Source organism: Sander lucioperca, chromosome 18 (genome assembly GCF_008315115.2).
Source record: "Sander lucioperca isolate FBNREF2018 chromosome 18, SLUC_FBN_1.2, whole genome shotgun sequence".
In the NCBI taxonomy this organism is placed as follows: domain Eukaryota; kingdom Metazoa; phylum Chordata; class Actinopteri; order Perciformes; family Percidae; genus Sander; species Sander lucioperca.
Window position 1 is genome coordinate 13490177 of NC_050190.1, and position 23783 is coordinate 13513959.

The window sequence follows — 23783 nt, forward strand, 5'->3', positions numbered from 1 at the left end:
AGCCTTTTTCCCTGTGGTACCTTTTCTAGAGCATGCACACTGAAAACAGGGCCGTCATGTGCCTTGACAGTCTTCATCAGGAACATGTCCCTCCAGATGCAAATGTCCCCTGTGCATGTGCCTGAAAACACCATCTCCTCCGACCAGCCGTACACAGCACACATCATAGTCTCCGTCTTCCCCATGTTCCCCTTGCGCCCAATTAGACCCCCACCTTAAAGAAAAAACAGACAGTCAATTCACAGTAAGATGTGTCATAGCTAAGCCGAAGTTCTGCTTGTTAAGAGTCACTGCTAGTCGACAAAAACAAAAAAACAGGGGTCTTACCAGCCTTATGCCAAAACTTCATATGTTTCACACCAGCTGTGATGAGCTTGTCAGGAAGGTAGGGATTTATTTTGACAACGAATATCTTGTCCTTGCTTCCCCTGAAAAACATAAAATAATATGCATGGAAGAAAAACATAAAATTTGTAAAAAAAAAAAAAAAAAATCAATCATCCACCCAATTAAGAGGTTTTGATGTTTTATCTATTCTTAAACCTTGGTCTCGAGAGAAACAACATTTAATTTCGTATAGTTGTAATGATAAAATTGAAATATAAAAAGAACAAATACGGCTTTAAGCAACCATCCAAGGGCAGAGTGAACTGAGGATTCTTTAATTACGGCACAGAAATGCAGAAATACGCCTCACTCTCTGTTTCTGTGCGTTTTGAACCAAACTGAGTTGCATAGTTTGGAGTATCAAAATGTTTCGGAATATACACAATAAATCCATACCACAGATACAATGTGTTACATAGCGTGGGGACTGGATTAACATTGTAAAATAAATAATTGTCTCACTCTTAGAGAGCTGTGTTTTTGGTGTACTTAAAACACAATTAAATATTAACCTTTAAAAAATGAACTGAGCATGGCGCGAGAGGGATTGTGGTATTGATAGACTTTCAGGGATGGCTCCCTAATAAGCACTACAAACAAACTGGAGAAATAAATACTTTAAGTTCTCTAATCGTTGCCCTTTATGCTCCTCTCCCTCTAACACCCACTCCCCCTCTCCCAGCTGAAGACTAGACAGTGACGGTGCACAAGCTAGGCTCTGTCAGGCCCCATTTCCCTCTGCCCGCCTCACTTCATTGCCCACCAGGGTCTACAAAGGAGATTAGTGCAGCTCCAAGCTGTCCCTGAGCTGCAGTGAGAGCCTGGCACACAACACGCAGGAGAACAACCCGCAATGCACTGCTCCAAACTAGCCAGGGGGAATTCCAATGGAGTAGATGCTAAATGTGAACATCAAGTAGAACAAGCAACAAAGCAAAAGCAGAGATATTTTTGGATGCGGATGTTTTCCAGTTAGATACTTCGGGTTCCTGCTGGTTTCCAGGTTATATCATTTTACCTGCCGTGAAATTGAAACTCATATGTTCTGAACAAATGTACACGTCTCATGCTTTGCAGCAATTCATTATGAAGGTCTGGCTTGCATCAAATGCACAAGCCTGTTGTGTGTGCTCCATATCTGGTCGCATGTATAGTTTACATCCTATGTACACAGCAATCATTTGCATCATTGTCTCCAGCGGGATAGGAAATCAGTCTGTCACACTTGAGCTCAGGATTATGTCACCTTGGACACTCTAAGTCTCATCTTTGATGTACTTTTAAAGATGTGGAGTTTTATATTTAGTCTTTATGATCCAATTTGTTTCAGCCATCATGAAAAAAACGATGCAAGTACTACTTTCCATTTTGTCCTTTTTATTACTTGATTATTTTTACAACCCGTTTGTATCGCTTTGTACCTCGAAAACAGGGTGAATCTGTAAAAGACACATTTTTTCTTTATATGTTTCCTTGTCAAAATAAAATCTAATATATAAAGTGCCTAAACTCGCCAGGATGAGCCGATAGAGATTAAAAGTATTTCCCTTTAATTATGGATCTGCAGATGGGGCCCTGGGGCAAACTCCCACTCTAACCATTCAGACTCTGTCAGGGTTAAGTGTTGCAGTAGAGCCGCCTCCTAATCTGAAAAGGTAATTCCCCTTCTTTCTCTCCTCCATCAATCACACTGTCAGCTCTGCACAGCAAAGTGGCTTCCATTTAACCCTCATCAATAACTGTCCATATTTAAACGAAAAGCGCTCAAACAATCTTTAGAATTAATAGGAAGGTTTGTCAAAGCTTTTTGGTTGTGGGGATAGCACATGCTGCATGCTGAAAGGCCTGAAGGCAGCTATGTACCACTGTACTAACCGCATAGCAGAGAGCTTCTCCCCCTTCCTCCAGTCCCACAGCACAATGGTGTGATTGTCGTCCAGGCCCACCGAGGCCAGTCGTTTTCCATCCACTGTGGAGAGAAAACCAAAACCATTCAGTACAGCACAGACAGAGCCAGCTCCTGCTTTGGTTTAGTGAAGTTTGGGCCTTTGTTGGCAACATGAAAGCAGCCCGGTGGGTTTGATCTACGGCGATTAACGCACACTGACAAACAGATCAGCAACGAAACGAAACCAAAGAAGAAAAAAAATGCTGCCTCTGTCTGGGGCCAATTATTAAGAGAAGGGACATGAACAGCTCTACCTTGATGCCATCACACGGGTGATGAGACTAAAAGAAAGCAGAAATAGGTTTTTCGGTGTTGCTTGTCAAGTGAGTGTCTTGTAAATGTTCCTGTTTCTTTTATGTGAGAAAACACGTTTTTTGTTCCCCTTGTGAAAGCAGGATGTCTTGAAGAATTTGTGAAAAAATAAAAAGTATGTTATGTCAAATCTGTCTGGATAAAAAAACTAAAAGCAGTCTGAGAAAAAAAAACACTGAAATACCAGAAAAGTCCAGAGCGCACACTCCAAGCTGGTGGAAACCCCTCAACACAGACATGGGTTTTAACGTTTCTGTGTCCCATATGTGGATGGAGGAATCTCTGCCGACCTGGTGGACAAGAACATCCAAAGTATGTACACAATCTACTTAGTTCAACCAATTCACACAAGCTAATTTTGAGTCTGATATGGCAAAGAATCTCTCTCAGCTCATCTCTGAAGAGCAATGAAAGATTAAAAGTTACCTGGCCTGTTGCTACAAAGTCCTTCAGGGGGTGAATAGCTAGACAGAGGATGTCATCATCATGGCCCATGTAGAAACGTTGGGTATTCTGCTGTCTGTTGTACACAACCCCAATGGCAGCTACATGGTAGACTATCTCCCCGGTCTGGGTGTAGAACAGGTTGCTCCTGCAATCATAACCCCTGTAGCTGCAAACAACAAAAGAGGAAAAAGTATATAAGACTATATTACGGGCTTAATTACAAAGTGAGATGTCTCCAATTTCTAAAAGGTTGTCTACTTGAAATCCATTGAACAATATCAGGTTTTCCAGAGATTCTCTTTCATGATGCAACAGAGTAAGCCTACCCATGAATGAAGTGCAGCTTCACCCCGCTCCCCGGTGCTCGCTCTCTTTTCTTCATGGCCGTTGCTCGATGCTTCTCTTTGCACTGCTCTTTGAGCTGAGGTAGATCTTCTTTATACACCTGGATACACATAGAAAAGTGTTTACCTTTTCTGTTGTTATGATTATCAGGGAACAAGGGGAACATCTTAATATAATCACAAACCTGTCGTCGATACGTGAGCTGCGTCTCCTGCTCAATTTCTGAGTCCATCTCAGGTACATCTGACTGATCAGAGTCTGATTCTTCGCTGTTAGAGTCTGCAAAGGTCTCTGCGGGCAGAAACAAGGTTGCATCACACCTTGCTAACAAAATCTTTCCATGCCTCAAAATCAGACAAATATTCCTTTGCACACACAGTGAAAAACACTGCATCCTGTTTCAGTAGAAGTGAGGGTCAATCATGTCATCATTCTGTGACATCTCCTTTTTATCAGGCAGTCGTGCTTCACAGTGACATCGCTTAAGACAAATGTATAAAAAATGCTGATGCAGCACTGTGAAGCCGTGCCAAGACAAGGCAATAAGCAGAACTGGCAGCTAAGGGCGGCTACTCACAAAATCCATTAGGAAAATTAAAAGGAAAGGCAGTTAGTATGTGCTTTAATTTCAGAAAGCACAGCTGCGCTCTGTCTCCAGAAAAAATATGACTTGGGAATGACAATGCAATTATACTTTGCAAGCTTCGTTCACTTTTATTGGATTTGTCTTTTTAATTAATGTGATGGCCGTTCCTTTGCAGAACTTTATAGAAATGGCAGTTCATGAGCAAAAAGTACGGAAAGGGAACAATGTAGTACATTGCTCGCTGGTGGTTTAGCACATCAAGTTCAGGAGGCTGGTGGGAGTACTCAGTATGGGTGCACACTATGTGACAGCCAGTTACATTCATACAACCCCCTAATATGTAACTAAGAAACATACCCTGACATAATATTTCTTTAAATGGGTTGACATTACTACAATTACTAGACATTTTAGGAAATGGTATTAGCTTTCTTGCTGATAGGTAAATGACAAGATCACTACCAGGCTCATGTCTGTGCTTCAAAGAAACAGTTTGATGTTGTGGGAAATACGCTTATTCTGATTCTTGCTGAGAGTTATCTCTAATGCTCACTTATTGACATGCTATATCGCATTTCTTTAATCCGTACCAAAGCTGAAGTGTATAAGGACATCAAAATTTGCATCACGGTTCTCTACCCCCACCTAATCAGATAATGTCTTGTTGGCAGGAGCCACAGATTTTGTGAAATAAGTAATATATGTAATGCAAGTCACTGTTCTTCACACAAAGCTACATTAAATGTTACACTTTAATATTCCTAATCAGATTGATCAGAAGGTAAAATAAAAGTCCTCTTTTTTGAGGAAAATATATTCCCACATTACGGTTAAATAATGAGTGGGCCAGGGTATCATCTTACCTTGTGTTGCTATATGTACAGCCTCTTTAGACTTTCTTTCGGGAACAAACTTCCACTGGAACACTGAGTGATCAGCACCACCAATAGTTATGACCCACTGGTAGTCATGTGACCATCTGGCATTGGTTATGTGGGCTGAATGACCTAAATACTTTTTAAATTTTGCACCTAAAATCAAGAGGAAACATATCAGTAACACAGTAGATAATATTATCAGAACATCTGTACTTAACTCTCCTTAAAAAATCAATAATTGGGTCTTCTTTACCTTTTTTTACACATGGATATCGTAAAAGTTTGACTAATCCGTAGTCATCAGCTGTTACTAAGACTTGATTGTTAAAGTTGGCGTCCACAGAGTTTATGTCATTGATATCTGAGTACTTGGGCCATATTCCATTAACCTCAGGGCCCAACACACATGTCCATGAAGCCCACTGTACCAGCTTCAGCTCCTCCCTGTTGGTCACCTCCTTCCCACCTCAACAGAAGACAAAAACATTTGATCTCACAAAGAAACTCAGGGACAGTATTATATTAAAGCAACTCTTTCTGGCTTGTCGATTGCCAGTATTTTACAGAGAACAGGATTCAAATAGTTGTAACGTGGGAACATGGACTATGTGACTTACTTGGCATTCTGTAGAAGAGTCTCCTGCCGCTGCCGTCATTGGTCTGCAGGTACTTGCTGTCTGTGGACCAGTCCATGTGTGTGATGAAGCTGTTGGAGCCGATGCACTCGCCCACCTTCTTGTACCTCTGCACCACACCATAGATATCCACTGAATTATCATTAGAGCCAACAGCCAAGTGGGCCCCATCGGGGGAATACTTCAACTCATGGATGGCTTCCTTCCTGTCCTTGATGTGCACCACCTCTGTCATATCTCTGGAGGGAAGCAGGGAAAAGTAGCTTGAATAAGGAGCTACAATGGACACAAAATGATGAAGCTCTTCATCATAGTAGCCATTCACAGAAGATCAAGATTTCCCATTTGGCCTTTGAAATGTGTACCCACCTCACTCTGAGAACGGTGAAGGAGCCATCCTTCATTCCCAGTGCAAGGTGGATGCCATCAGTGCTCACAGCTGCACAGCGGATAGGCTCCTCCATGTTACAGCGAGCTATCAGTGCATGATCTATAAGGCTCCATATCCTTTAGATACAGAGAAATAGGACAGATGAAGAGTCAAAGCAATGATGAGATTACACAGAGTCAAACAACCATAGAAATGATGTTTGTGGTGTCTGTTGTGTTATGTATTAGGTATTTTTCTGCATACTGACATTTATAACTGCTTTATTATTGTAGATTTTAGTTAACAAAGATATTAAAAAATAAAACAAAATTAATTGATTGATACTGATTTAAACAAAATCAGTTATTTGCACATCGTGGTAACATGACCCCAGCTTCACCTGACTGAGCGATCATCACTTCCTGTCATGGCCAGAGGCTTGGTGGGGTGGACAGCTAGAGCCCACAGCTCACCCTCACAGTGACCCTGCATGATGAGGAAGGGCTTGGTGCGGTCGTGGACCACCACTTCGAAGATCTCACTGTCTTGCGTGCCCACCAGGATGTGATCTCCCCGCCAGCACACGCTGCGCACAGACAGCCCTATCAATAGCACACACATGCACTTAAAAATCAGGAATAAATTGAAAAAGCATGCTAACATGAAAGCTGACAGACATTTGCCAACGCTTATACAGTCATTATAAAAGACACGACAGGGATAATAAAGACAGGAGGTGCAAATAGTCATCTGCAGACTACCCAGGACGGAGATTTTAACAGGAAAATACAATGACAGCACATGTTGTCAAGCCAATCTGCCAAATGACTCTGGGTAATACAGCCAGAAGAGGATGGAGGAAGCATGTGCTGTATACATATATGAACATGACATCTGTATACAGTGTAAAACTGCAACAGAACTTGGACTTGCTAACAACAAGAGGAACAGCAGAACAATATGGGGACTGCTACAAACAGATGGTTATTAACTCCGTCTGCAATGACATTACCCACCTCGGCTATTTTCCCCTCTAGCTACTGTTAGGTCCAAGATTATAAATACAAGAGATGGAGAAAATAGAAAAGAAGAAAGAAAATGTTAGATTAGTAAGGAGAACAGGAAAGGCATAAAGGTTTTGTTGTTGTTGTAGATTTACACAATTCTTCCAGTGCCCCAGGACACCACAGATTGGCCTGCAACCTTTCTGTACTCAGTTTAAAGGAAAAAGGAGGCAGTTTGACATCACCTTTATATCCTTGGTCTGTTTCCCTGAGATCAATGACAGTAATTGGTTTGAAGTTGAGATCCCACAGCCGCACGCAGCCGTCTCGACCCCCGGTGGCAAAGCCTTCTTCACAGACATTCATGCTGAAAATCCCTGACTGGAGGAAATGACCGGCTGTCAGTGAAGATCTGCACAATAAATGAGCAATGACAGAACCAGCCCCAGCTACAGACCACATAGTGCTGCTGCTCAGCCAGGCATTTGTTTAACATGGCTTTCACAATTACAAACCTGCTATTGTGGCCTCAAGATAACACAAAACATGGTTAAGGGAGGTGTCATTTTTATTTTTATTTTATTACTGGAAAGCTCTACTGATGACCTCCTTTGCTAAGAGTCTCTGTTAACACAGGGAGGCCCCATGTTAAACCCTCAGTGAGACATTTGGTGGTACAAAAAGCAGCAATGAACATGTACTGTAGTTATTATCCCCTCCCCCATCCGCCCATCCCCTCACCCAGCTGTTGATCCCATAGATATCATTTAATCCTGTGGAGCAAAAGGCTGATCCTTTGCTACTGAGTAGAATCAAACGAAGCCAGCGTGCATGGCTTCGACCCTGATTATGTTTACTTTTATATATGGTGCAGCAGGGCCACAAAGCACAAAACACACTGATCTTATAAACTCACCCCATGAGCTCCTTGCACCGTCCTCATCAAGTTGATCCCTTTCCACACGTAGATGTCGCCATTTAAGGCACCTGAATATGTGACCTCGTCCTTGGCGCAGGCAAGGCAGAGGATGGTTTGGAGATCTCCCGTTTTGCCAAAAACACCACGTTTGGGTGTGAGAGCATTACCGCATAAGCTCCAAAACTGCAAACACAAACAGAAAGAGTAAAAGAGTATGGTGGCTAATAATCCCCCCTATTACCCTGTCCTGAAAGAGCCAAATGGACAATTATGGAAAATTTGGATAGAAAATATTGAAAGCCATCATGTCATTTATGGTTTTGTCAGCCAAACGCAGAGCAACTCCATTAAAACACATGTACGCACGCACGCACACACCCAGCACCCACACACACACACACACACACACACACACACACACACACACACACACACACACACACACACACACAAACAGACCTTCACAGAAAGCAAGGTCAAATTCAAATGCTTCCCCTCCTCTTCATGTGATACTGGGAACCCTTGCTGGGGGTCAGTGCTGTAACCACCTGATCAGCATGCACAGACACAGACACACACAAGCTCGTTATTTATGAACAAGGTCATTGGGATGCATGGGCACGGCCTCGTCTGAGGGCTAAATCCATCAAACAGAGGAGGAGAGAGTGAAAGAGAGACGCTCTGTCTGCACGGAGATGAGATCACAGTCACTGACGGTCGTCAGCACGTGAAACACAGACACACTCATCACCGGCAAACTGCAGGAAAATGACAAAACGACAGACATATTTTCTGTTCTACCTAAAGGAGAATGTTCCTGCGCATTGTCTATCATTGAGTCTTGATAGACAGTCACAGAATGAACAAATGAGCTCCTCGGCAGTGACAGCCTGTCACACCATCACTAACAACTATCCTCCTGACTGATAGGGCTCCCGTGTGCTAACAGGATGGATCGATTATCAGAGACAGGCATCACAGCAACAGATACAGCCCTGCAATCAAACATCTGAAGCTTGTACGCACCTCAACAGGGCAGATCTTCCTTAATCCTGAGCTCCTAACTGAGCTCTGAGTGAGTATTTGCATGTGCGCGCCTTTACGTGAGGGGGTCGTGGCTGAAGGTTAAGCAGGTAAAAATCATAGTTGTGTGAGTAATCTGGGAAGGTGTACATGCAGATTGAAGTGTGTCAAGTGCTGGGTATGTGGTAAGGGTTGGCTGAGATGGAGGTTGGGAGGGGGGGTTGCGGCCCAGCTTGTTGTGAAGGCAGTGAGGATGGATGCAGCGTGACTGCACAGCCCTCCCTGCCCACAACTGATAAGGCAGCAAGACACGGGCGGTGGCTAATCCCTTCGTGCTGAATTACTAAGAGGAGACGAGATGTGGGGGTTTATGATGAGGCCAGGAGCAGAAGAGGACAGCACAGAGGAAAGTAGAAAGATGGAAATGCCCTGGAAAATGAGACTTTGTATTGAAATCAAGACCTGGGTAACAGTGTTGCTTTCTCTGAATAACACTTTTTATTTCCTCCAGAGAACCCTCCGGTATAGTGGAAGCTGCTCCTGGGATAACCCAGGATTAGTGGTATGTCTTTAGCTTAGTTACTTCCACCTTCACTCTGAAGAAAAACCTTTTAAATGCAATTAATGCATTGAGGGTTGTAACTCATCAGCTACTGCATCACCCTCACCCCTGTCATCTTACTCATAATACTCCCCCTGTCAGACTACAGTTACCCTGAATGGTGTCAGAGTGCTAAATGCTACGCTAACAGAGGTCAAATCTTTGGCAGCTCACTGTAAGCAAAACTAGATGCAATGTTGCTGGAAGCTGATTTTCTTAAACCTTGATGTCAAATTAAAGCTCACCTCTCTGTGTGTGTGTGTGTGTGTGTGTGTGTGTGTGTGTGTGTGTGTGTGTGTGTGTATACTATATATGTTTGAGGACATACACACTCTCATGGCTATCATAAAGGACCACGCTCACATGTTAGTAAATTGTTGCTGTCCACTTTCAAAAGCATGCATATAGTTTAGATTTTAGCCATCGGTGTCATTCATTTCCGTGTGATATGAAAAGCTATTGGTGGATTCTATCCATCACAGTGAACATCAAGCCCACATTATATTTTTGTCAGTATATTATAGTGGAAGGAACATATAATTAAAGCACTGCATGACCTCATAATGATAATATGACTTTCACAAAAATGACAAAAACAGACTGCACTTTTTCCGACATAATAAAATAACATGTTTGTTTTTTTTAACATTAAAGCATGTAAACATGTTCTAGTGTAGACCCAAAATACAAGTATGAACATGAGAATTAGCATGATATGTCTCCTTTAATTATATTTTTTCATAAGGGACCATGCACAGTATTAAATAAATGTTACCTTTAAATATCTTGTATCAGAGTTAGCTTAAAGATCATTTTCATCTGCAGTCACTTAGCAGTTCACACTTGGATGGAAAAAGGAATTTGGAATGTGTCTCAATTAATGGATGATTCTGGAGAATTTTTAAACCATACTGAATTCTGTGACAAATTTAGTCTTCAATGTTCGTTTAGAGAATACACTAAAGTAATAAAAGCCATTCCAATTCCCTTTAAAAGAGAGACCAAACAACTTTTGGTTCAATCAAATGTTATATCAGAAATGAGGCCTCTTTGTTTGAAGGTGTCAGTTTGAACAGCAAACAGTTCTCTAACAAATTTGTTAAGAGTATATTATGTATAAAATATTATCCCTTTCAACTGAAAAGAAAATATATTCTCCGAGATTACAGTGATGAAGAGGCAAGAAAGATTAGGAAACAATCCTTATCATATCCTCTCCCACCAAAAGCCAAAGAAGTGACATTTAAAATATTAAATGATATTTCCATCAAATCACTTCCTACATGTAAAATTTAATTGGGAGAGTAACTCCTGTGTTTTCTGTGAGAGCGATATTGAGACGGTCGAACATATTTTCTTTCAGTGTGAACCGATTAATGAACTGTGGCTGTCTTTTCAATGCTGGCTTCAATCTAAAGATATACTGCTACACCCATTAAATGAAATGTCAATTAAAATGGAATATTTTTAAAGGATAAAAATCTAGAATTCTTGATAAATAACTTGATTGAGCATTGTAAACATTTTATTCATAGGTGCAAATATTTAAAGCAAACCCTACATCAATGGTTGGAAGAATGCTTTTTGGAAAATGCCAAAAGACTGTTGTATTTGTTGGACTTACATTCCCTAATGGACAAATGACCCCTAGCATCTTATTTTATTTTTATTTTCTTTATTATGATTTATATATATATATATATATATATATATATATATATATATATATATTGTCTCTACCTCAAAGCTGTAAACACGTTTTGGACAAATGTACTAACACATTGTGCCTTGATTGTTTGTATGACTGTAGTATAATAAAGAGTTTAAAAAAAAAACTAAAAAAAACTTAGCAGTTCACAACACAGCATTGTTTGCAAATTGCAAAGCTGTGATGTAAAGTATACAGGAGTAAATGGGCTACAGTAATGGACCCCCACAAGCTTTTACAAGATAAATCTGAGGGGTCTCGATATAATTAAGAGGATAGGAACCAGAAAAACATTTCTGATATACAAAAAGTTGTTAATTTATTAATACTTTCCTCAAATGTGATGAGTAGATAATGCTTTGTCTTATAGGATCACAAGCACAAAAAAGTTGTGAGCCACTGGGCAACAACATGCAAAACCGGTGTGTGTGTGTGTGTGTGTGTGTGTGTGTGTGTGTGTGTGTGTGTGTTTGTGTGTGTGTGTGTGTGTGTGTGTGTGTGTGGGTGTGCGTGTGTGTTTGTGTATGTGGGCGCTGAAGAAGGCTATACTAAGGTCTGAGTTGTCCTGAACTAATCAAAACATAAATAACTGTATAATTAGCAAGGAGGAGCTGAGTGCGTAGGGGGGGCATCACCAGCAGCCTCGTTCCTCATCACAAGAGGTTGTGTGTTTTCCTCAGCATGCTAGTGAGTGGATTACTGGGACTAAATCTCCTGGATGCTCTGAGTGCTATAATCGCTGAGCGAGCACAGCGCTGGGGAGCAGATGTCACATGGTCCACAGGGTGAAGGCTGGGGAATTATGTGGGACAATTGCTGGATTGCCTTGGCATCAGAAAACCAGAAGAGAGGGAAAGAGGAGGAGGAGAAAGACTGAAGGATTCAGCGTAGACTGGGGGGTTTGGTGCAGCGGCCAGAGGGGGGTTTCTGTGCCACAGAGCTGGGGGAAGAGTTCAGAGGGGAATTACTACGAGAGGAGGCAGGTCAAGCTGGATTGAGATGAGGGAGTCATCAGTGACATGTTACGCCACTGGGAAATGTGTACAGTAGGCTAAACCTCCCAACTGCATCAAGTTCTGCAATGTTTAGCCTTGTAGGGCCAGTGGTCACATTTCCGATCCCAGCATCATGATTTACTCTCTTCCCAATGATTCGGAAATAAGCTTCCTCTGTGGTTTTGGACTCCTTGTTATTTCCTAACAGCCATGCCACTCCAGAAACACTACTACATATCCCAAAGGGAAGGCTTTGGGAAGACACCATGCATGAACTCATAAAAGATTTACCAACCCACTCTTCTGTGAAAAAGAAGTGATAGAGATAGGCCCGAGAAGGGAAGCGAGAACAGCTGCAGTTTGTATAGTAGAGTGTTTTTAAAAGCTAAATGAGAGCTGAGAAGGGGAGCTGAGTAGCAGAGTCATGGTTCCCCATGAAAAGAGAACATTTTTCCTCTCTACAGTGCAGAATTTGTTCAAATTTGAGGGAAGAGTCTCTGAGTCATTGCCCGTCCTACTTATGTTAAGTGCCTAATAATCATGGACTCTGAAATAAGGTGAATTTGCATACATCTATTTTAAGACTTTGATATGGTCATGGCGATAAAGCAGAGAGGGCGGTGAAGAAGGAGGCACGAAGCCAACGAATTCTTCAGACTTCCTAAAAAGCATAATCTGTTTTTATATATTATGCAAATGAAGTACAAGAACACCAGCTCTTAAGAGCCGGCTGCAATCTGCAGGGTGTAAATGACCAGGAAGTGGCTGTACCTTGATATGTTTGACACCACAGCTTACAAGCTTGCTCGGCTGGTACAAATCCCATGATATGTCAAATATCTGTGGGGAGAAAACATACATTCAACATTTACAAACACAACACAACACGTTATACAAACACAACATCATATTATTATTATTATGCAGCATACTGATCTTTCGTGTAACTCTTCAATATGATGTCCACCTAGTTAAATTCTATTCAAATTTACTCAGACGTCTGGACTTCTAATAATCAGATTTCTTACGAAAGAGGGTCAAAAATATAAAAACAACAGGGGAAATGAAAAGAAAGTGTGTGTGTGTGTGTGTGTGTGTGTTTGCAGAGGTTGTGGTATAATATGTGTGGGCTGAATTAGAAAACAACAGCTGCCTGTATTTCATCTTTTTAAAATTCCTTTTCATTAGCCCTGCATCCTCTCAGACGGGCTCTGGAAAGTTCACAATCAATCAGGCCTAACTTGTTTACTGTATGTCCCCTTTGGGCAGACGCTCCATCCTGCGTTTATAGCTAATTGAGGTGGTCGATACTGAGCTTTTGATGGAGACAGGGGAGGAAGAAAGTGTTTACCCTGTCTGTATGACCGGGAGCAGCTGCCAAAACCTTCCCTCTCCTCCAGTCCCACACACAGATTGTGTTTTTAGAGTCCAAACCCACAGACACCAGACACTGCAAAGAGAGCAAAAACAAGACATAACAGATTAAACGAATCTGCTCTGTTGCACTAATCACTGCAAAACAAACTTAGTTACCTCCACTGTAGCATGGTAGGGCACAATGAAAGGGCTAATAATGGCTACAGAGCAGAACAGAACAGTTGTCCAGCCCCTGGCACTTCCAGTGAGCACATTTGAGTGCTTTTGCTGGAGGAGCCTCCTATAGCGGACTGAGTGAGTAGGCAGCAGCAGCAGCAGTGGAGCAGAAGCGAAAAGAGCAGCTCTTATGGAAATCCTTCTCAACTCTGCAGCTTGCTTTACATGATAGAAGATGTCCTCTTTGATCCACTGCTGAATCAGTGTTCAGCTATGGATAGAAGTCTCTGTTGAGGCATTTGCACTTGTATTAAGAGAAGTCTGTATTTAATTATGAGCAAAGAGCCATGCCTGACAAAACCCTGTAAAACTATGTGGATTAGGGGGTTGAAAAGCACTAGCGGTGTGGCTCTACGGATGGCCCAGACTGAAATATCTCAACAACTTTTGAAGGGATTGCCTTGAAGTTTTGTACAGACATTCATGGTCCCCAGGTGATGAATCATTATGACTTTAGTGATCCCCTGACTTTTTCTCTAGCATCGCCATGAGGTTGACATTTTTGGTTTTTGGTAAATGTCTCAACAACTATTAGAAGGATTGGCATGAAATTTGGTGCCCACATCCATTTTTCCCTCAACTGGCTAGAATATTCAGAACAACAAGAATAAAGTAAAACAAAGGTCATGAGTTATACTCTTTTGACCAGACAGCACAACTGAAGCTCATAATGAAATACCTAGAAGAGATGTCTCAAACATCAGTGTATATTTTGATATTGCTTTAATAGATGAATAGAGAAATGGCACAAGGCATTTCTCTGGATTGTCTTGAGTTCAGCTCTGACTTCCTCTAATCCAGGAAGGGGAGAGATGAAGAGTAAATAGAGCCGCTAAACTGAGAAGCGATGGAGCCTCCTCTGGCTTTAAACACTGTCACATTCCATCTAAATCCCCAGCTTTCTACCCGAGCAGGAAAATGGCATGGGGTCATCTTCCTGTCTCTTACTGCAAAATACAGGAGGTATAATTCTGAGAGCTCCTACGGGAGGAAAAGCGAGACGTGCAAAGACAAAAATCTAGAGATGCTTCCGCACAGTATTGATTAATATAGTCCAAATCAACATTGGGTGGAGGCTGCAGCGTGTAAATATGAACTATTGGCAAGTCTGCAGGGAGCTGGTTTAAAAGATAACATGAAAACGTTCAATAGCATGTTACAAATAATGTGCATATATGGTCCCAATGTCCGGATGCCAGTTGCTTATTTTCACAAGAGTATTTAAAGGCTTCCCATGTGCTGAAGCTTGTCTCACATTAACACAGCTAGGTCCTGTCAAACTCTGTGATGTAAGGTATCAAGCATTGCAGCTGACTGTTTTCCTGTAAAATCTACCAAGTAGAGCATGTCTGGGTGCAGCTGTCCAGCCAATACTGCTGGAGTATTCACAGATGTGTCATTTTAAAAACTCAGCCCAGCGGGCGAGCTGCAGCAGTCTGCAGCTCTTGAGTGAAGTTTCGAATTCTGCGTCCGTGCCTCTCAAACTAAAACTTTTCTGTTGACACTTTCAGTTCTGTCTGTGCTCTTCTCTTAAGGCAGCTACACACAGAGCCGACAGCCGACCGTTGGCAGAAAAGACAGTTGGACTGATCAGTCTCCCCGAGTTGGTCAAAGAAATGCCTCGCAACACACCAAAGCGACGAGACGTAATACGTCATCATTAGCGGCGCTAATCTGTATTGTCGCCCAAAAATATGAAAACCGGCAGCTGATTGGACGAACGCGTCACCTGGGTCTGGCTGCTGCTTCCGGATTTTGGATTTTTCAACCGGCCATTAATGGCGACTCATTCAGAATACGATCTTATATTGTACTAAAATAGTTCACCGAAACGTGTTTCTGAAAACATTTTAAGCGAGAAATAGGCCATGCAGTTGCTGAATCTGTCTTCATTTCAGATCGACAAAGAGAAAAAGATTTTCGTCAGATTTTGAGAAGCTTAGTCACGGTCATTCCGCTTGCCATTTCCGGGTGAGTCCCGACTGCCCTGTCTCCGACTGAGCATGTCAGGTCGGCCAAAATGAAGGCCGACAGCTCCTCCAACGGACGACGGCACAGAACACACCGAACAGACTCGAGTCACTGACCTTGCCAGACTGTCCAACGGCCGATTATCGAAGAAACCAGTGCCTTATGGAAGAACTAAAAACAATTCAAAGACTGCTAGGGAACAGTAAATTTCCTAGTATATGCTAGCTGTTGGGGGCAACTGGGGCAACTGGGGCACCTGGCTAGCTCACCTGGTAGAGTGCGCCTATATAAAGAGGCTCAGTCCTTGCCACAGCGGCAGCGGGTTCGATTCCGACCTGCGGCCCTTTGCTGCGTGTCTCTCTCCCCTTTCATGTCTAACCTGTCCTATCCAATAAAGGCCTAAAAATACCACAATTAAAATAATAATCTAATCGTGTCACAACTTTACCTGCCCCTCAAGGTCGAAGGCCAGGCAGGCAATGCCATGTGTGTGCACATCCTTAAGGATGGACACAGTCTGCAGGGTGTAGGAGTCCCATACACAGATATAAGGCTCCTTGCCCACCTGTCCTGTGGCCACCAACACACGCTCCGGATGCAGAGCTAAACTGTACAGAGAGAGACACAAGGGAGAGAAAACATCTGGTTAGCATTGCCATTTTGCATGCTTGCATGTGTGTGTGTGTGTGTGTGTGTGTGTGTGTGTTGGGGGCAGACAAGGGATTCACCCTCACAGTGGAAACCACTGGGATGAGATGAACACATTAAGTCTATGATGGGTCTGAATATGGAAGCAGAGGGGCAGCTTGACGAGGTGACATGGTCCATTTAACTCAGCCATGCTCAAAACACAGCCTGGCTTCATGCATGCATACAGGATGTTCATAGAGTATAACAAGTAGTATTGGTGAATCTGTGAATGTCTTTTGTCTCCATTTTTGTTGATTTTCTTAGTGTCCCTTCTCTGCCCATTTTACTTTTTATAATTCATCTGGGGTTTCTTGCATCACCAGGCATGTTTGTAACACTCTTACATAATCTCCCCCGTTCCCTCCACTCCACTCGTACCTCCCCCACCCATAAGCATTCCCACTCTACAGCTGAGCAACAGCCTGCTGTATAAAGCTGTCACTCCCTCCCATCCTTTCAGTGGCCGCCAGTCACGTTCCAGGCAGGCCTAAGTGATTCATTGGGCAATTCTTCCTCTTGCCTTGTCCTGGCCTATATATTTCATGCTGTGACGGAGCTCCCTCCATTATAATCAGGCTGCCCGTTTTGCTCTCCAGAATTTCTAACCCTGGCTTGTATTCAGACAGCAGGCTGGATGAGCCTTCGCAGGCCGGGCAGCCTCAACCTGCTGAGAACAAGCAGCTCAAGACAAATTAGGTCTTCTTCCACTTTCACTTTCTCACGCTTTACACCTCACTCTTCCCTGTCTTTCTCTGTCTCTGTCCTCCAAAGTTCTTAGGCAGGAATCTTTCTGTCTGACTTGTGACACCTCATCTGCATTCACACCGCGTCACCATGGACTTGACAAAGATTTGGCGGTGTAATGTCTCTGAAAGCTGAGGTGGGTGAGATGTGACAGGTCTTTGTCCTCCCTCAACTCTCTCTCCTAGTGTTTTCTCATCAGCTCTGCTTTCCCACCTTCTTTGTTAAACCTCTCTCCAAACCTGGCACAATTTCGCATCTTACTTTTTATGAATTATATAATCAGAGCAAGGCAGCTATAAATAGCATTCAAAGAAAGAGGGAGAAAAATGATTGGAACACTTTGAGATGCAGACAGACACAGCTGAGAAACCTGCTCTGGCACAAGCATGTATTGCACAGCAAATCTGTTTGGTTTGACACTGGAACAACAAGCGTGAAGAATAAAAGCTATGAAGGAAATCTCAGGCCAAAAGAATTTGCAAGCAACACTGACACTAAGCTGGACTTTCACTTCAGTTATGTCTCACATCCTACCACCTTTAATATGTATGTTATGTCCATGTTACTGCTTGGAAAATTCAGTGTGGCATGTGAGCCAGCTACAACAAGATCCCTTTTTCATTTACATTTCTGTCAGCTGAAGAGCTTCCTAAATGCCATCACTAATGACTTAGCCTGCAGTGCATCACCGTGGTTCTCCTGTTTGATATACTGTAGGCTACGGCTGTTTGATGCGGCTGTCTTCCATCTGCCAAGTCCTGTAGTACAAACAAGCTAAATACTGCAGCAATTAAACAGCCTGTTTTCATGTTGATAAGAGGAAAAACAACTGCCGGAAGAGTTGATTTTCCATGGTGAAGACGCAAAGATGCAGCACAGGAAGAGACCAAGGTCAACTAAGCGACATAGAAGAGCACGAGACACACCTTTATCCATTCCAGCTAAATATTTTCCCTTCTTCAACACGAGTAAAACAATCTATTTTTTTCTATTATATGGGAATTATAATAGACCCTCATGATATGATGAGCAACTGAGACAACTTTGATTCACATTACCCGCAGTAGTTTCCTTTGTCTGATTGTTTGCCTATACAGTGGATTAAAAAGAGCAGAGGATTAGGATGTTTCCGAAGGTCTATACAGTACAGGATATTACCCAGGATTCCACAAAGTATTTTTAATCCAGCTGCCCATCAAATTCTACACGTACACCGCATACTACAAATATAAAACCAGGTGTGAAAGTAAACAATCGATGACTATAGTGGTGCTCTACTTTATTAGAAAGTCAAAGAGACAAAGAGGAAGAAAAGGGGGTGACATCAGGCAGGATTCTGGCTGAACATGCCATCATGACACCCAAGAGGGTAGGTTTAATTTTTTTTAGTCCTCAAATACTTCAGAAAACCAAAATTAGCGCTTTCCACTATTTTCTGACATTTTATGGGTAATGATTAATCAATCTCCTGTAAAAGAAGGCTAATTGACAGATTTATCGAAAATGAAAATAATCATGAGTTACAGCCCCAATAAATTAATTATTAATTGCAGGGCTGCAATGATAATTGATCAATCAACTAATCGGTGTATGGACACTAATCACTTCAGCTCTACTTAATTGTCCCGTTGATTGTTTCTGAGTAAAATTAACATGAATAATTCATCATCATATCCACAAAATGAATCAATAGTGTAAATACCTTCTGAAATTACCAATTATCATTTCCAAAATATATACAATATATTAATACTGAGGTATTTGGTCCAAAATATTGTGATTTTTAATTTTGTCCTAATCCACTCAAAAATACACTATATAAATCTAAAATTTGGCACCATTAACATCGGTGCTGTTTCTAAGTGAGGGCATGTATAGCCTCTCCCACCTCATCTGTGTGAAACATCCATAACATCACCACTTAAATGAGATGTCTGTCCGAGTTCATTTCTTTAATCCCAGCGACAACAATGCTGAATCATGCCATTGTGCTAACTTAACATACTGAACTCTGGCGGATCCTAATTGGGGACGGCAGATCTGCTCTTTAGAGACCAGCCAGCTACTCACAGTGATGATGGGACCTACGACCTCAGCATCTCACTGACACTCTGCACAGAGCACCTGGAAATATGTGTAAAGGTAAAAAATAAAAGGAAGCAGACAGCATTGCCACCAACAGTAAAGGTTATTGGTATGATGTGCTTTTGTTCCTATCATCTTCTCATTAGATCTTCTTTTATTAGACCTGTTTTCTACTTTCCCCCCTTGTGGTTATGGTGATTAAAATGTAAGACCATGTTTTGATGCAAACATAAATGATTAAATACAGTGGTGACTGACATTCTGTTGAGTCCAAAGTCAGCAGAAAAAGACAATGTTTTAGGAAATGCATAGCACGAAACCATTGTGCAATAGTAATATTGTTAGAAACTCAAATATTGCATGTATATCAAACACACTATAATGACTTTACAGACTTGTACTTTTGACTTTAGCTCGTACATTAATATGTAGAGTTAGTTCGCATTGGCTCATACAGTTCACAGAGTACAGGTGCAAGACTCTTCTCTGGAAACCTGACACATTTGATTGCATGCACCTTCCTGCAAATTCTAACAAGAAAAAAATAATTCATTAGGCAATATTAATAGAAATGTATTCATGGCATCTCTCCAAGCTCACTGAAACAAGACCAGTCTGGGTCTGGCATCTATAATCCATAACACTGGCTGTGGTCCATCATAAAGTTAACAAGATATTGTAACACGAGACAGCCTTTTATTCCTGCGTCCATAACACTCTCTCATTACCTTTCACGCTCTATCATAACATAGAACATAAATAAGCCAAGATTTTGAATAACAGTAGAAAATAAAGCTAAGGTTGGCTATCTTTTGACATTTTTAAACGCTGATGCCAAAGCACCAGGGTAACAAGGGTAAAAGGGGAACAGTCTTTTCTCCCTGTTGAGGTCGGGAAGAAGATACCGGAAACACCAGGCCAGCACTGAGAGGCTCAAGAGGAGCTTCTACCCTCGGCCAATAGGATCCTAAGCGAGGACACTGCTTAAGACTGCCCCCCCCGCCCCCCACACACACACACCAGCCCACCACGCATTCTGCTTTATGATCAATCATGCAAAAGTTAAAGGAGCTGATGGGATTACATTTCACTTCAACTTCAAATTGTACCTTGTACGACTTTTCATGTGACAAATAAAAATAAAAATTGATTGTGTGTGCTGTTTTGCAATGGTTATGGGAACTCACACACTCAAAGCATCTTTTAGTAATTCAGCTTATTTTTTAGTGTGCATGTGTGTTTTGAATGTACTTGTGTGCATTCTTCAGGTCAGTGTGTACATGTTCTGCATGTCAGCATGCTTGCAAAAGGAGAGATTAATATTTGTGGTACTGACTCCTGCAGGTTATTAGCAGTAGCCTCAGGTTCTTTGAGTTTGAGACTGGAATAAATATCTGAACTGCAAAAGCGTGGAACAACTACAGAAAGATGTGAGGAAAGAATAGCAAATAACAGTTTTTTGCTACTCATTTTACGAGCATGACTCGAGGGGAATTGTGTTTTAACTACAGCACATTACATCCTCAGTCTTTTATGTTATTGCCCAATAACCTATGAATTTAATTTAAGAGCCAGACCTGCTAAAGAAAGCCAGACTATCTTGTATTCCTGTTTCGCTGTCATGGACAGCCGAGCCTTTCATTCATGTGAAAACCTGCCTATTAGCTCCTCTACATCAGACTGGGAGACCAGTTAAGAGACTGCAGGGCAAGATAAAACCAGGAGGGAGAAACAAGGCCAGTAATTAATTCATGAAGTAAAACACCAATTTATATATAGCTCGTAAGCAACCAAAATTGACTGAGAAAAAGGAAGACAAGAGCAACAGAGAGGGATTTGAATCATAGTGCTATCTGAGGGGGCAGCATCTATTCCACATGAGTTAGTGCAACGTGAGAGCAGTCCAACAGTTATTCAGCACTGGATCTGCTGAGGATTGCTCCTGGTTGTGCCATAGCCGTCTAAGTAAAAAGAAGTGTTTATGAGAGCTTCACAAGCACTCCTCTGAGATCTGCATTTAAAATGACTATTACCTGGTCTGCTTCAACAATAACAGACAGCTCAAGAGATCTGTGTAGCTTGTACTGTAAATGTCTTTATAACGCTAAAGCTTTAAACAACCTGGCTGCAAAAGTAACCAACGACCAAATGACACCATAAGGAGCCTGATCTGACATAATCCTTACGAATGTGATTGCAATAGTAAAAACAGATGTAGGCCTGCAGATGGCCAATTTGATGGTTAACCAATTCATTACTTTTGCATAGTCATTAGTCTTGTAAATGCAGTCAGTGACTCCTTCAGCTAAGCGTTTGAACTCAGGCACTTCACCCACAGGGCAGCGGAGGGTTAGTATCTCTATTGTGCCATTAATAATGGAGCAGGAGTCCAGCTGACTACCGACACAGTATAGAATGCTAGTCATCTCCAAGCCAACCCACACATACATGTCAACACAAAGCGCTGGAGCGTTCAACACAGGTCACTGTTGTGTGGCATGTTGAGAAAACAGTTGGAAAGGCAGGATAATTACATGTGTGATGTAACACTGGTTACTTTGCTACATTATCAAAGAGAAGGTGATTCAAGATTTGTTTGAGTTACCACAACCCATGGAAAGCTTTCCAATCCAAGGAGGATGCCTTCAAGGTCAGCTGTTCAAGTGCATTTTTCCGAATTGCACATTAATATGATTGCTCCCACGTGTGCTTTTTTTAAATATATATATTTTGGAACGTGTCTACTACCAGGATGGAACCAGCAGTGCCAGCAATCTGAAAACTCCACCAAAGAAAAAAATCGTTGATTAATAGTTTAGACAATCTACTGAAAATGAATAGTCAACTTTTCTGATAATCAATCAATCAATCAATCAATCAATCAATCAATCAATCAATCGTTTGAGTCATTTATTAAGCAAAAATGCGAGTGGATTTGCTTTTCTCAGTGTGATTTTTTTTTTAAAATAAATATAAATTAAATATCTTTGCGTTTTAGACTTTTAGTTGGACAAAAAAAAATCAGAAAAGAATCACCTTGAGCTCAGACAAAATTTAAGTGGCACTTCCCCTAAATGATTAATTTGGGTTTGATGATTAACTCCAATGCAATATTCTAGCAGCCCTACAAGAGTGACACCAGTGTAATCTCTAGTAGTGAGAAAGACCACCCTTCAATCTGGAGCCCCTTACTAACTCCGGGGATGCTGTTGAGTAGGTGTGTGCAAAAACTATATCATATTACATTGCACAAGCACCCACAATGACTACAGTATCAATTCATGTCAATTCTGCTGTGGGTTAGATGCTGTCCGAGGTGCTGAAAACAAACGGTTGTGTGTATCAACACTACCTGATTATGTCATCGTTGTGCCCCAGGTAAAATTTCTGCTTATGCTCCCGGGTGTTGTACACAACTCCCACACCAGCGACAAAATAGACTATTTCCTTGGCGGCGGTGTAGTACAGGTTGTTGCGGCACTGATGTCCCCGGTATCCATACACCCACTCCAGTCTCAGGTGGCAGTTGGGAGCAGTTCTGTCAGCCATGTCCGCACTTCCGTGTGTGTCTCTGTGTCGCTATCACGTAGGGTTTCTGATATAGTGTCATTCACCAATAACGATTTATTTTAAGCCCGTGTGTCCCATTAGTTCCGTTCGATTTTTACCAATCCAGATAGAGCGTTGAAATTAGGCATGTTTGAGGGTCACGTGAATTTATAGTCTTGCAGTCCGATAAGATGAAAGCCCTCCGTCTCTATTTAACAGGTTTCTAAGCTGTTGTTCTCATTGTGAGAATCCACTTGTACTTCTTCAGCCCAAAGCTTGCGGTCCTCTTCGACACAGGTCAGAGCTCCTGTCAAATCCTACAAAGATGGAGCTGCACTGTTATTCCACAGGTACCGCCCACAAAGATGACGGACAAGTTTGTCGTCCAATCAGATTATTTAACTCATCCTGGAGGAAAAAAGCAGGAGAGGACAATCCCTCATGGCAAGAAAAGTTATGCTAGGCTCTAATTAAAACTGCATAACATAATTTAAATTTAACATTAACTCATTGTGTCTTATTATTGTATTTTACACACACAAATAGACCAAACATTCCCCCTATAAAGGATATAATTTATGTCATAATATAACGTTACATTAAAAAAACTTTTATTTTAATCTACAGATGTCCCAAATAAATGTGAGTTTTGTAAGATTTTTTTTGTAAGATGCTTTATGATCTTCCTAGGTGAGTAATGTAGAAGCTAAGAATGTTATTTTATATTACTGATAAGCACCAGAAAATACAACTAACTGTTTACTTACTATTTTATCAGGTACATTTTATATCCATATTCAAAATCTCTCCATTTTGAATTGTTCATGATTAAATATGGAAATTATATTGAGTCTGTTAAGCTGTGCACAATACGATTATGTATTTCATGAGTTATTTAGAGACACCTGAGTAAGATAAACTATGCCTTTTACACTTTATTAGATTCATTTTCAATTACAATCTTTTATTTTTATTGTATATTACTTTCATATT

General features: G+C 41.5%; 1 protein-coding gene across 7 annotated transcripts in view; it reads right to left on the minus strand.

Annotated features, from left to right (window-relative positions):
* The window catches only part of eml5 (EMAP like 5), a 37369-nt gene extending 14233 nt beyond the window's left edge, over positions 1-23136 (minus strand). For 3 of the 7 annotated variants that reach the window (XM_031278670.2, XM_031278668.2, XM_031278667.2), the window contains exons 1-19: positions 22594-23133; positions 16171-16330; positions 13510-13608; positions 12930-12998; positions 7829-8014; positions 7158-7293; positions 6925-6948; positions 6309-6510; positions 5908-6045; positions 5521-5777; positions 5157-5369; positions 4889-5056; positions 3624-3730; positions 3421-3539; positions 3074-3260; positions 2832-2937; positions 2263-2356; positions 328-428; positions 21-214 (exon numbers count right to left, since the gene is read on the minus strand). In XM_031278670.2, coding sequence (XP_031134530.1) covers positions 21-214; positions 328-428; positions 2263-2356; positions 2832-2937; positions 3074-3260; positions 3421-3539; positions 3624-3730; positions 4889-5056; positions 5157-5369; positions 5521-5777; positions 5908-6045; positions 6309-6510; positions 6925-6948; positions 7158-7293; positions 7829-8014; positions 12930-12998; positions 13510-13608; positions 16171-16330; positions 22594-22790 — 2757 coding nt within the window. In that variant the 5' untranslated portion in view covers positions 22791-23133. Of the gene's footprint in view, positions 1-20; positions 215-327; positions 429-2262; positions 2357-2831; positions 2938-3073; positions 3261-3420; positions 3540-3623; positions 3731-4888; positions 5057-5156; positions 5370-5520; positions 5778-5907; positions 6046-6308; positions 6511-6924; positions 6949-7157; positions 7294-7828; positions 8015-12929; positions 12999-13509; positions 13609-16170; positions 16331-22593 lie in introns of all 7 variants that reach the window. The other 4 variants (XM_031278674.2, XM_031278672.2, XM_031278671.2 and 1 more) reach the window with 2 other exon arrangements.
* Between the last annotated feature and the right edge of the window lie 647 nt (positions 23137-23783).